This window comes from Salmo salar, chromosome 23, assembly GCF_965601325.2.
Source record: "Salmo salar chromosome 23, fSalSal1, whole genome shotgun sequence".
Taxonomy (NCBI): domain Eukaryota; kingdom Metazoa; phylum Chordata; class Actinopteri; order Salmoniformes; family Salmonidae; genus Salmo; species Salmo salar.
This window is the reverse complement of record NC_138313.1, coordinates 36,532,006-36,547,288: the sequence shown is the minus strand read 5'-3', so window position 1 is coordinate 36,547,288 and position 15,283 is coordinate 36,532,006. Positions and strand designations below refer to the sequence as shown.

Below are 15,283 nucleotides of genomic sequence, written 5' to 3'. Positions count from 1 at the left end.
TAAGCCTAATTCTGCTGATGATCATGACGGCAATACTGAAATTGCCTTGTTATTAAATACAATTATTTAGTTCATATTGCTATATCATATTGCTATAGAATCAAGTGGATTTTAGAATCCAGGTAAATGCTGAACTGCCTACAGAAACCTTAAGTAAAGAAATGCCAACAAGATCATTGCACTCCACTGCCTACAAACACAATAACTGGCATCAATTGGTCACATAACATAATAAAGCATGTCCGAGAGCCTTGAATCAGAAGCAGATTGCTGGGATTTCCTATGTTCAACCTTGAGTGAAACCATGTGTCCTTCTGTTCTGTTCTTACCAACCTGAACATGGATAACACTGCACTGTCAAGGCTGAGTGTTTAGACCTGATGACATGCACATGGAAAACCACTCACTGTCCCTACATAGGTCCTAAGCCAACTAAATGCACATGGAAAACCTTGAAATGGTCAATGGAGAGAGGATTTATCAATAGGAGAGGGCAACATTTAGCCTAGCCTATTGATGCTTATCCATCCTCACACTTTCACATTTGAAATAACTGGCTTCATTTCCTCGTTCTTCATGTTTGTGATGAGAGTGGAATGGATCTGCTGAGAGTCATTCAGGTCATCAGACAGACCAGCCACTGTATGAAACCACTCCAGTCTATTCATGCTAGCTCAGTCAGTAGTCTTTCTGTACCAAGTCCACCCTACCCACCCACACTCTTATCCAGTAAAATGCTAACTGAACCCAAAAAGGCCTGACACTGCATGACTTTCTTCCCCTTTACAATAGAACTGAGAAGCTTCAGTCTGAATCAGTATGAGTCAAAATTACAAGCTGGCAGTTTAGAACTATTTCTGCGAAACGCACTGTGAAGGGCATATGAAGCCACTGAATGCGAAGGTTCATCCACACTACAGCAGCATGAAGACAAATAGTGGAAGGACCAGGTCACACTCGTAGGCCTAACTTCACTACATGTTTTATCCTAGGGGAGAATTATTCATGAAGTTGGGAACCAGCCTGAATGCAAACTCACTACTTCTAAAGCCCAGCATTATTTGTTCAGCCGCATATAGGCTGTCTCAGCCGCATATAGGCTGTCTCAGAAGAATCCATGCAGATTTTCGCATTGATTCTGCTGCTGCATAGCCTACATTGAAGGGGCTTATTCAATTAATCCAAACCTTAGTCTCAACTTCTGTCAGTTCTACTTAAGTTTCTGCTTTTCAGCTTGTTATTTCTTCAGACTGTATGACACCTGTGTGGCAAAGTCAGCCATACAGGCAGGGTATGAAGGAGGAGCCACGTTTCACAGACAGTCGACAAACACTAACGCCTCAACAGAGAGACCTGCGACCACAGAACAACAGAGAAGCTCCCACTGATTTAGCTGGCTGCCACTCAATAGAAGGAAAGGTCTTGAGCGTGAAGCTGTGATGTAGAAAAATCTACAGGATTCTTCTCAGCCCTTAACCCAGACAAACCTGAGAGAAAACAGCTGCACTGCAGTAAAATAGGTAAATGAATGGGAGAGGGGTGTGCAAGACTGGTCAAGGAGGTGTCTAGTACCTGGCTATATGAGTGAAAAGAGAGAAGAAAAAAAAGACAAGGGCACAACTGACATTCTCATTTCCCATAGTAATGTAAGATAATTCAGATATGTTGATCAAAATGTAAAACAGACTACTTAGAAAGCCCAGCAAAGGACAGGCTAAGTATAGCCAGATTCTACAGGGGCCAAAAAAAAAAAGTCAAGTGAGGTGCATCAGTGGCTCGTGGGTCTGCGTACCTGCATCCATACCCCCCCCACACCTTGAGAGCAAAACATTTTAGCAGCCCCCCCTCGTGACAGCGAAGACAAAAAATGTAAGTTAATTTCATGCAATTCTACTAATTTTGTCATTGGGCGGAGAGACAAATGTGCAGTTTTACAGCTAATTTCCTGCAATTCTACTAGGGCTGGGAGGTGTACCGTATTTGACTATATATTGATGCATGGACCGGTTTTGGTTTTTACTTGACCTTCTATAATGGTATTTGAATGTTAGGTTTGTTAAATGTGATACACACGGCGTAATGTTCATTTGTATAGTTTACTCCGGTCTCTCCCCTTCTCTCTCGGCATGCCGCTTTCTACAGACCTAGCCCACCCTGTCACTCAAAGAGTGCATCTGTTATTACTCGACCACGAGACACCTGTGTTTAGTCTACATGGTCAATGAAGCACATCCAACAATGTTGATGACTACGATACTGTTTCCACTTTGATTCTTAATATAAATCCACAAGCGTTCTATACTATTAGTTTGTGTTTCTTACATCTACAAACAGCTAGTTTGTTTTTTCGTAGCAAGTTGTGGCTAAGTCGTGTTAGCCGATAATGCCAATCGCTAGTTAGCTGGCTTGCTAACTAGCTAATAAATGTACTGAGCAAACGCAGCTAGCTATACAGCCTGATACCAGTGATTGTGTAGGCCTAAATCAGCATGTTGTTTGCGCAACAGTATCTTCTAAATCAAAGAGGAATAGGCGAAGCATGAATATGTTAGCTACATGATATCGCTAAGGAAATACTGACCAACACTTTGCTTCCTACCCTGTCACAATAACTCTTCCCTGCCATTTTAATTTGCTGTCATGTCAAACACTGTTTTCAAAGTGCCCACTATTAACTAACAATAGACTAATCATTTATTTTCCACGAGCCAACAGTTCACCCAAGTGTTTTGATTTATACTCAACAAAAGTATAAAAACGCAACATGTAAAGTGTTGGTCCCATGTTTCATGAGCTGAAACAAAAGGTCCCAGAAATGTTCCATAAGCACAAAAAGCTTTTTCTCTAAAATATGTTTACATCCGTTAGTGAGCATTTCTCCTTTGCCAAGATAATCCATCCATCCAGCTGTGGCATATCTAGAAGCTGATTAAACAGCATGATCATTAAACAGGTGCATCTTGTGCTGGGGACAATGAAAGGTCACATTAAAATGTGCAGCATTGTTGTAACACAATGCCGGAAGTGTTTCAAGCTGAGGGAGTGTGCAATGGGCATGCTGACTGCAGAAATGTCCACCCGAGCTGTTGCCAGAAAATTGAATGTTAATTTCTCTACCATAAGCCGCCTCCTTCGTTTTAGAGAATATGGCAGTACATCCAATTGGCCTCACAACTGCAGACCACATGTATGGAGTCTTGTGGGCGAGCGGTTTGCTGATGTCAACATTGTTAACAGAGTGCCCCATGGTGGCGTGGGGTTTTGGTATGGGCAGGCATAAGCTATGGATAACGAACACAATTGCATTTTATCAATGGCAATTTGAATGAACTGTGATACCGTGATGAGATAATGAGGCCCATTGTCGTACCATTCATCCGCCGCCATCACCTCATATTTCAGCATGATAATGCACGGCCCCATGTCACAAGGATCTGTAAACAATTCCTGGAAGCTGATGTCCCAGTTCTTCCATGGCCTGCATACTCACCAGACATGTGACCCATTGAGCATGTTTGGGATGCTCTGGATAGATGTGTATGACAGCATGTTCCAGTTCCCACCAATATACAGCAACTTCACACAGCTATTGAAGAGAAGTGGGACAACATTCCACAGGCAACAAAAAACAGCCTGATCAACTCTATGCGAAGGAGATGTTGCGCTGCATGAGGCAAATGGTCACACCAGATACTGACTGCTTTTCTGATTCACACCCATTTAAGGTATCTGTAACCAACATATGCATATCTGTATGCACAGTCATGGAAAATCCATAGATTAGGGTTTAATTTATTTATTTAAAATGTACTGATTTCCAAGTCAAGTCAAATCGCAATTGATGCATTTGGTTAAAAATAAGATCTAGATGTTTTGCCCATATCGTGCAGCCCTACAGTGACAAGAAAAAGAATGTGAACCCTTTGGAAATACCTGGATTTCCACATAAATTGGTCATAAAATTTGATCTGATCTTCATCTAGGTCACAACAATAGACAAACACAATCTGCTTAAACTAATAACACACAAACAATGATACGTTTTCATGTCTTTATTGAACACACCGTGTAAACATTCACAGTGCAGGGTGGGAAAAGTATGTGTACCCTTGGATTTAATAACTGGTTGACCCTCCTTTGGCAGCAATAACCTCATCCAAACATTTTCTGTAGTTGCGGATCAGACCTGCACAGCAGTCAGGAAGCATTTTGGACTATTCCTCTTTACAAAACGGTTTCAGTTCAGCAATATTCTTAGGATGTCTGGTGTGAACTGCTCTCGAGGTCATGCCACAGGATCTCAATCAGGTTGATGTCAGGACTCTGACTGGGCCACTCCAGAAGGCGCATTTTCTTCTGTTGAAGACATTCTGTTGTTGATTTACTTCTGTGTTTTGGGTCGTTGTCATGTTGCATCACCCAAATTCTGTTGAGCTTCAAATTGGCGGACAGATAGCCTAACATGCTTCTGCAAAATGTCTTGATAAACTTGTGAATTCATTTTTCCGTCGAAGATAGCAAGCTGTCCAGGCCCTGAAGCAGCAAAGCAGCCCCAAACCATGATGCTCCCTCCACCATACTTTACAGTTGGGATGAGGTTTTGAATTTGGTGTGCTATGCCTTTTTTTCTCCACACATAGGGTTGTGTGTTCCTTCCAAACAACTCAACTGTAGTTTCATCTGTCCACAGAATATTTTGCCAGGTGCACTTTTGTAAACTTCAGACATTCAGCAATGGTTTTTTTTTGGACAGCAGTGGCTTCTTCCGTGGTGTCCTCCCATGAACACCATTCTCGTTTAGCGTTTTACGTATTGTAGACTCGTCAACAGAGATGTTAGCATATTCCAGAGATTTCTGTCTTTAGCTGACACTAGGATTCTTCTAAACCTCATTGAGCATTCTGTGTTGTGCTTTTGCAGTCATCTTTGCAGGACGGCCACTCCTAGGGAGAGTAGCAACAGTGCTGAACTTTCTCAAATTATAGACAATTTGTCTTACCATGGACTGATGAACATCAAGGCTTTTAGAAATACTTTTGTAACCCTTTCCAGCTTTATGCAAGTCAACAATTCTTAATCTTAGGTCTTCTGAGATCTCTTTTGTTCGAGGAATGGTTCACATCAGGCAATGCTTCTTGTGAATAGCAAACTCACATTTTGTGAGTGTTTAAGTTTTTTTAGGGCAAGGCAGCTCTAACCAACATCTCCAATCTCGTCTCATTGGTCTCCAGGTTAACTGACTCCTGACTCCAATTAGCTTTAGAGAAGTCATTAGCCTAGGGGTCCAGATACTTTTTCCAACCAACACTGAATTATGTATTCAATATAGACAAGAAAAATACAATAATTTGTGTGTTATTAGTTTAAGCAGACTGTGTTTGTCTATTGTTGTGACTTAGATGAAGATAATATCAAATTTGATGACCAATTTATGTAGAAATCCAGGTAATTCCAAAGGGTTCACATACTTTTTATTGCCACTGTATGTGGCAGTGTGGAAATGATCTCAAATTAATGCAGATTATTTGAACATTATAAAATAATCAAAATCACTTACATTGTATGTCCCCCCACCCTGGGGTAATGCATTACTCAAAGCAAATGTAGAACTTGTATTATTGAAAAAACATGAAATATCGTGAAAACAAAAATGAAATACGGTGATATGATAGATATCATATTGCCCTGACTTAAATTCTACATATTCTGCCATTGGGTGGAGGAAAATGTTTGCAGTTTTTAATGTGATAACTGATGATCAATGGTCCCCACTTCGGTCAGTAATCCGACCATGCTTAGATAGCTGGCTGCTAGACTAACTTATATATATTTTTTGCTGACATCGGCTAATTGAGTGACTGCTGATGCACAACCAAATTTCTAAATTGCAGCTTGTATTCTAACTCTCAACAGTATGTTGCGACCCCCACTGAGCCCCACCCCCATCTTACATTTTTTTATTAAATGTTGTTAATTGGTCCGCGGGCCTACAAAAGGCTGCGGCAGTTGCCTATCCCTGCTGAAGAGGTATCGTCCCCAGAGCAGTGCTGAGTCTTTCTGTGTGACTACATCTGAGGAGAAACTAACAAAGCCAGCCAGAGTTATACCTGCCTGCTGTCTGGAGTGGAGGCCGAAAGAGCACAGGCTCAGCATAAAGGAGAAGTCATCTCAAATGTGGAGACTGACTGAGACGGCATCATTTCTCTGACAGCTAGGCCTACAGCAGTATACCACCCTGCATCTAGGGCTGGGTGATAAATCAAATTAATTTGATTAACTTCAATGTACAGTGCATTCGGAAAGTATTCAGACCCCTTGACTTTTTCCACATTTTGTTACGTTACAGCCCTGGTGTTGAGGGGGGAGGGGGGGTAGGAAGGTGCAGAGTGCACACAGCACATAAGGAGCAAAGGAGACGAGACCAAAAAGACACTCATTAAAAAACATATATAGATATATACTTGATTTTTGCGATACAGGAATTTGGTACATTGCACTAAAACATACAGGGCATTTGGAAAGTATTCACACCCCTTGACTTAACATTTTGTTACATTAGAGCCTTATTCTAAAATGGATGAAATTATTTTATCCCCCTCATGAAATCGACAAACAATACACCATAATGACCAAGCAAAAACAGGTTTTTAGAAATGTTTGCAAACGTATTACAATTTAAAAACATAAATATTCCATTTACATAAGTATTCAGACCCTTTACTCAGTACTTGTTGAAGCACCTTTGGCAGCGATTACAGCCTCGAGTCTTCTTGGGTATGACACTACAAGCTTGTCACACCTGTATTTGGGGAGTTTCTCCCATTCTTCTGTGCGGATCCTCTCAAGCTCTATCAGGTTGGATGGGGAGCATTGCTACACAGCTATTTTCAGGTATCTCCAGAGATGTTCGATCAGGTTCAAGTCCAGGGTCTGGACTGGAAATGTCCTAAAGCCACTCCTGCATTGTCTTGGCTGTGTGGTTAGGGTCGTTGTCCTGTTGGAAGGTGAACCTTCCCCCCCAGTCAGACTCTGAGCGTTCTAGAGCAGGTTTCATCAAGGATCTCTGTACTTTGCTCCGTTCATCTTTCCCTTGATACCGACTAGTCTCCCAGTCCCTGCTGCTGAAAAACATCCCCACAGCATGATGCTGCCATCCACATGCTGCACCGTAGGGATGGTGCAAGGTTTCCTCCAGACAAGACACTTGGCATTCAGGCCATCTTGGTTTCATCAGATTTGAGAATCTTGTTTCTCATGGTCTGAGAGTTCTTTAGGTGCCTTTTGGCAAACTCCAAGTGGGCTGTCATGTGCCTTTTACTGAGGAATGGCTTCCGTCTGGCCACTCTACCATAAAGGCCTGATCGATGGAGTGCTGCAGAGATGGTTGTCCTTCTGGAAGTTTCTCCCATCTCCACAGAGGAACTCTGGAGGTCTGCCAGAGTGAACATTGGGTTCTTGGTCACCTCCCTGACCAAGGCCCTTCTCCCCTGATTGCTCAGTCCTGTTTGGGAGCTCTAAGGACAATTCCTTCAACCTCATGGCTTGGTTTTTGCTCTGGCATGCACTGTCAACTGTGGGACCTTATATAGAGAGGTGTGTGCCTTTCCAAATCATGTCCAATAAATTGGATTTACCACAGGTGGACTCCCATCAAGTTGTAGAATTGGTACACTTACTGGAGAGCTCTTTTGTCTACACACATTCAGCATCATTCACACCCTCTTAAGCTTTAGCCCCACCCATCTCTTTAAGGATTCACATGTGAGGCCATGTACTAAACAACCAAAGATTTCAAGACTAAAAGCTGATTATACTATGGGTGTGTTTGTAAATGTAATCTGGAGTGCCAGAGTGTGCTCTGCGCATTCGTAAACTAAGAGCATTGTCAGATTGTCCATTCGTAAATTCAGAGCGTTTCGCTCTGAGCTTTCAGAGCGCACACTGGATGCTCCGGCCAAGGAGTAGGGTTGATCAGAGTGTTCTGACCTAACAACAAGCACCTAAGCTAACTGGCTAACGTTGGCTAGCTACTTCCAGAGACAAATGAGAGAACAGCTCACTGACCATTTTACTCGCCCTAGCAGAGCTGGTTAGTTTAGACATGTAGCTAGCTAGCAAAAGAATAAACCATAATCCCAACTGATAACCTTACTACCCTGCATGAATCTGCAGGTAGCCAACCAACCAGGTTCAATGTTAGCTAGCCTACAATCGGCTCTGAGATACAAATAATATTACTACACAGATCACACACATAACGTAGCTAGCAAGCCAGCCAGCTAATGTTAGCTAGTTAGCTAACAGTACACTAACTTGAAATGAAAACGACTTTCTGACAAAATTAGAAATGTGTAATATCTGAAACTGTAGCTAGCTAGACTATCTTACCCATATACATGGATGGACGCACGCTATTCCCGCTCTGTCACGGATGCCATGTTACCTCTTATTTTGAAGATGTAAAAACACCTGTCTCCGGATTACAACAGCTTTCTGTGTATTCTCTTTTCTACTCTGTCTGTATATTTGCAATCAAACGCCTTAGCTGTCATACTCTAATTCCACTGATTTCAAAACTCGGTCTTCCAGAAAGTGGATATTAACACTCATGCAGATCTACTATGTGATATCTTTCAAAAAAGCCGCGTTAGAAAGGATTACCTACACACACTGACGAGCTCATGCTATAGACAGAAGCGTGTTACATGGCAGACCATATGAACTCATCTCTCAGCATGTCCAGCCCACTCATTATCTCAGCCAATCATGGCTAGTGGGAAGGTTGCTGGCTTTTTCCATGGTTAAACCAACTAGTCATGTAATTTAACAATTTTATTTGTATTTACAGATTGCATACACGTTTGTTGTTAACCTGTTGGGGGTAGGGGGCACTATTGACACGGCCGGATAAAAAAACGTACCCGATTTAATCTGGTTACTACTCCTGCCCAGTAACTAGAATATGCATATAATTATTGGCTTTGGATAGAAAACACCCTAAAGTTTCTAAAACTGTTTGAATGGTGTCTTTGAGTATAACAGAACTCATATGGCAGGCAAAAACCTGAGAAGATTCTGAACAGGAAGTGGCCTGTCTGACAAGTTGTTGTTCATCTTGGCTCTTTTTATTGAAGACTGAGGATCTTTGCTGTAACGTGACACTTCCTACGGCTCCCATAGGCTCTCAGAGCCCGGGAAAAAGCTGAATGATATCGAGGCAGCCCCAGGCTGAAACACATTTACGCTTTTGGCAAGTGGCCAATCAGAGACAATGGGCTTAGGCGCGTGCACGAGTCGACCCCGTGCTTTATTTTCTTTCCTCTTTTTACCTAAACGCAGATTCCCGGTCGGAATATTATCGCTTTTTTACGAGAAAAATGGCATAAAAATTGATTTTAAACAGCGGTTGACATGCTTCGAAGTACGGTAATGGAATATTTAGAATTGTTTTGTCACGAAATGCGCCGTGCTCGTCACCCTTCTTTACCCTTTCGGATAGTGTCTTGCACGCACGAACAAAACGCCGCTGTTTGGATATAACAATGGATTATTTGGGACCAAACCAACATTTGTTATTGAAGTAGAAGTCCTGGGAGTGCATTCTGACGAAGAACACCAAAGTTAATAACATTTTTCTTATAGTAAATCTGACTTTGGTGAGTGCTAAACTTGCTGGGTGTCTAAATAGCTAGCCCTGTGATGCCGGGCTATCTACTGAGAATATTGCAAAAATGTGCTTTCACCGAAAAGCTATTTTAAAATCGGACATAGAGTGCATAGAGGAGTTCTGTATCTATAATTCTTAAAATAATTGTTATGCTTTTTGTGAACGTTTATCGTGAGTAATTTACACAATTTTTTGTAAATTCACCGGAAGTTAATGCTAGTTTGCTAGTTCTGAACGTCACATGCTAATGTAAAAAGCTGTTTTTTTATATAAATATGAACTTGATTGAACAAAACATGCATGTATTGTATAACAATGTCCTAGGTGTGTCATCTGATGAAGATCATCAAAGGTTAGTGCTGCATTTAGCTGTCTTCTGGGTTTTTGTGACATTATATGCTAGCTTGAAAAATGGGTGTCTGATTATTTCTGGCTGGGTACTCTGCTGACAATCTAATGTTTTGCTTTCGTTGTAAAGCCTTTTTGAAATCGGACATTGTGGTTAGATTAACGAGTCTTGTCTTTAAAATGGTGAAAAACAGTCATATGTTTGAGAAATTGAAGTAATAGCATTTCTAAGGTATTTGAATAACGCGCCACAGGATTCCACTGGCTGTTACGTAGGTGGGACGATTTCGTCCCGCCGGCCCTAGAGAAGTTAAGGCACATGAAAGTTCACATGTTCCAGAAGGCAAAGTGACATCATGTAAACAAGTGTCTGCATTTGGCTTACCAGAGGACTAGGCTAATGCTTGTGGCAATGCTTCAGGCATTTTTACTGTAAAACACAATGCACGAACATAACCTCCGCAGTATTGTTCTCATGCTAAGCCAATTGATGCAATGAATACAAGGTGTAGTCCAAGCACCTGTGGTAAAATAGTCAGTACTCAGCATGTAAGCTAGATGCAATAAAAAAAAGAGCATCATTCCAATTTCTACTGAAAAACTGCATCAGCTTAACCTTGGACAGTTTGTGAGATCGACATCTGGAAATTGGAGCAGCTTATCTCTAGCTAGTTTAGAGAGGAAGGCTAGATAGCAGTATTCTCAGTTTGAAAGGCAAATCTTTCATCCCATATGGAAAATATTTAGCTAGATGAAGTAGACCAGGCATCATAGTTGTTTTCACATATAGTCCTCTTAAAAAGAACTGATCTCAGTCCTTTTTAAAGTGAACTCAGTTATTTTTCTATTCGCACTAACCTTACTTTTGAATAAGGACTCAACTCATTTGCCAGTTCACTTCACCTATTTCCTGGTTCGAGTCCTCTTTGCATTCACATTGCTCTTTAGAAAAAGGAACCAGGATATTTTTCCAACATTACCTCAATGCACTCTTGGTTTTTACAAAGTGCAGGGCAAGACATTTGATCAGAACGTATCAGACAGCTAAATATACCTACTTACATTTTGGAAGCTAATACATTGCATTTAGTTAAAATATGACCTAATAATTATAATCAGAAGATAATATGAACAGAATAAATAGCAGAGGGATACTGCAGATTAAATAATGCTGTAACTGAAAATTGTACACCCAATGTAAGCTACTGCCTAAGAACTTGCATTGATTTTGTACCCTTAGTTGCAATTCCAACCAAATATGGTGTCTTCTCACACTATTCAAACCCCACAAACGATAAACAGCTTATGAACCTCTCTTAGCATAAAGATCACATATTGCAAACAAATAATCTGAACATTGTGTCAGTAGGCTAAAAACACATACTACAAAAGGTATGCTCGTCGAACATCCCATTCCAAAATCATGGGCCTTAATATAGAGTTGGTTCCCCCTTTGCTCCTCCACTCTTCTGGGCGTTCCACTAGATTTTGGAACAATGCTGCGGTGACTTGCTCCATTCAGCCACGAGCATTAGTGAGGTCGGGCATCGATGTTGGGCGATTAGGCCTGGCTCGGAGTCGGCGTTCCAATTCATCCCAAAGGTGTTCAGTGGGGTTGAGGTCAGGGCTCTGTGCAGGCCAGTCAAGTTCTTCCACACCGATCACGACAAACCATTTCTGTATGGACCTCGCTTTGTGCACAGGGGCAGTGTCATGCTGAAAGAGGAAAGGGCCTTTCCCTAACTGTTGCCACAAAGTTGGAAGCACAGAATTGTCTAGAATGACATTGTATGCTGCAGCGTTAAGATTTCCCTTCATTGGAACCATGAAAAACAGCCCCAGACCATTATTCCTCCTCCACCAAACTTTACAGTTAGCACTATTCAGTCAGGCAGGTAACGTTCTCCTGGCATCCTCCAAACCCAGATTTGTCCGTCGGGCTGCCAGATGGTGACGCATGATTCATCACTCCAGAGAACGCGTTTCCACTGCTCCAGAGTCCAATGGCGGTTTACACAACTCCAGCAGACTCTTGGCATTGTGCATGGTGTTCTTAGGCTTGTGTGTCGATGCTCAGCCATTGAAACCAGAAGCAGTTTGGAACTTGGTAGTGAGTGTTGCAACCGAGGACGGACAATTTTTACGCACCACAGCACTCGGCAGTCAAGTTCTGTGAGGTTGTGTGGCCTACCACTTCGTGGCTGAGCTGTTGTTGCTCCTTGATGTTTCCACTTCACAATAAGAGTACTTAAAGTTGACCGGGGCAGCTCTAGCAGGGCAAAATTAGACGAACTGACTTGTTGGAAAGGTGGCGTCCTATGAGGGTGCAACATTGAAAGTCACTGAGCTCTTCAGTAAGGCAATTCTACTGCCAATGTTTGTCTATGGAGATTGCATGGCTGTGTGCTCAATTTTATACATCTGTCAGCAACGGGTGTGGCTGAAACAGCCAAATCCACTAATTTGAATGGTGTCCACATACTTTTGTATGTATGTATGTATGTATGTATGTATGTATGTATGTATGTATGTATGACATTTTTGTGGATCCTTGACAATTGCTAATTAATATCCAAAAAAGGCAAGTTTTTTTCCGCAAACCTGGACATCAACATCTCTCTTTCGTGGCACCAATGTGCTGGGTTATGGCAGGGGCAATTGTGTTGCAGTAGTCTAGTGCGTGGTGTGGGATTAATGATAAGCCAACCTGGGGAGCTTTGTGTTCACATTCCCCTAAAAAAAAGTCAACCAGACTGTGCAATTCAAGCCAAGCAAACCGAACTTAGACCACCTCTTGAGATGGTTTCAGTTCGGTTAGCTTCAGGGGCTCCTTTGAGGGGTCTGAGTTCCGTTGGATGTTCACACTGCACGAAAAATTCAGCGAACCACGAAGTTCACAAATTGTCAGCAGTTTAACCCGGAATATAAACATTCTGCCATTAATCACAACACTTGGGATGTAGCATTTCTGACCAATGCAGTGGCAACACTAAGCATCTTCATTTTGAAAATCATTGAAGCTCAAAATTGTGAAAAAGCTGATACTGACATCCACACAAAACAATGGACGAAACAATGGACGTCCCATCACAGAATGTAAAGTCAGTATTTGACAACTGGCTACTGTTTACACCTACACCTTGGAAAAGCATCGCAAAATCTTTGGCTTATCATTGAAGCTCAAAATTGTGAAAAAGCTGATACTGACATCCACACAAAACAATGGACGAAACAATGGACGTCCCATCACAGAATGTAAAGTCAGTATTTGACAACTGGCTACTGTTTACACCTACACCTTGGAAAAGCATCCCAAAATCTTTGGCTTAGTTATAAAAATCTTTGGCATCCATGTAGCCAGCAGTTCCAACCCGCTTGCTTACAGCTGCACTAGGGTCGTACAGCATTCCTGTGTTTATTAAGACACCGCGAAGCCGGTGCGAGATATGGCTCGGAAAACGTACCTCAATCCAGGGATGAGAAATGCGTTGTACTCCAATTTGTCCATTATCCCAAATGAAGTGTTAAACTGAGAAGATTGAACAAGTGCTAGTTTAAGTAAACTGCTGACTTCATCCTCATGCTAGCTAGCAGTGAACAGCAGCCATTATGGAACGCATGTATGGTTGAACAACAAAGGAGCTGATTGGCTGACACTGCCATTCCAAAATGGCTGCTGTTACCTAGTATGAGGATGAAAATGCCAGTTTTCCAGAAAACTAGTAGTCTTTCAATCTTCGTGATGTAACAGTTGGAATAATGGGACGATTCGGAGTACAACGCATTTCTCATCCCTGGATTGAGGTACATTTTCCGAGCCATAGCTTGTGCCGGCTCCGTGGTGTCTTCATATACACAGGAATGCTGTCTGACCCTAGTGCAGATGTAAACAAGCAGGACGGATCTGCTGGCTAGCATCCATGCAGCCTTCACAACTGGGTATCACTCTATTATTTCTGATGGTAAACACTAACAATAACACTTACCTAACCCAATCAGTTTTAAATGTCTACTTCAATTAAGTGACGTCAGATTGAAACGTCACAAGGATCAATTTAGACTTCCTATTTCTGATACATGTCGCGAGCGCTCGCATCGCAACATCAGCAGTTGCATTGAAATGTATAATCAGTTGTGAGGTGGCAAAACAACCCAACACACAGTAGAGTTAAACTGAGCGAAAGCAAAAGAGGAATTGCTAGCTATAACGTCAGACAGCCATAACTACCTCTTTGACTGGGGGGAATTTCTTCTTGCATTCCATGGACAGGGACCGCAGATCCGTCTGCATGTTCTCGAGTAATTTCTTCACCGCTTCGGGGCTACTAGTCGACATTTTGGATTATGTATTCGACCCAAATATCAAATCTTGAAATAATAACAAATGCAATCGTAAGATACTGGTCCCCGGCCTACTTATTCAGCCCCTTTGAAAACGAAAAACGGTATGGACCTCAGCAAGCGTCCACTGACACAAGTCAATATTCCAGTTTTCTACTTTGCCCATACAGAATGGAAGGGATGACACGTGCATAAGCTTGTCCACAACAAAAAAGCCTAGACGGTGTTGTCATATATTATCATCACTAGCACAATTCTAGTGACATTTATATGGTTAAAATTTCTCAGTTTCACCCGTAGTTCTTACAGCTCCAGCAGTCACCACTGCAAGCACCGTTTCAATCCCACAATGCTTTGGTAGACATTGGGAAGATCTCAATTGTATTCTCCTTGCGCCTCTCTCCTCGCTCATCGTCCCCTTCTCAAAACCTATTGGAGAAGAAGGTCAGAGGGGCTGGACCTCTGGCTTTCTCATCCAATGGCTTTTGAGAAGCAGAGGAGTAGCGAGGACGTGAGAAGACATTTGAGATCATCCCATTGACACGTCACTTGCACTACCGTAAACATGGCCGGATTCCAGCAGAATGATTCCAGCGTCCTCTAGTGGATTAATACAAACAAAGTAATGTAGTATTTTGTAAGGCAATGTACAAAATAAATGAGGGAACAATGAGTGATACAAAGTATATTGAAAGCAGGTGCTTCCACACAGGTGTGGTTCCTGAGTTAATTACATAATTAACACTCCATCATGCCATATATGACTCAATCGCAATCACACTGCCCTAACCCATCTGGACAAGAGGAATACCTATGTAAGAATGCTGTTAATCAACTACAGCTCAGCATTTAACACCATAGTACCCTCCAAACTCGTCATTAAGCTCGAGACCCTGGGTAACTGGGTCCTGGACTTCCTGACGGGCC

The 15,283-nt window shown here is 42.0% G+C and overlaps 1 protein-coding gene across 1 annotated transcript in view; it reads right to left on the bottom strand.

The window, feature by feature from the left end:
• Nucleotides 1–14,718, bottom strand: part of LOC106584500 (protein MON2 homolog) — a 61,559-nt gene extending 46,841 nt beyond the window's left edge. The window contains exon 1 of the mRNA XM_082968081.1: nt 14,244–14,718. Coding sequence (XP_082824207.1) covers nt 14,244–14,351 — 108 coding nt within the window. The 5' untranslated portion in view covers nt 14,352–14,718. The remainder of the gene's footprint in view (nt 1–14,243) is intronic.
• Nucleotides 14,719–15,283: the final 565 nt, after the last annotated feature.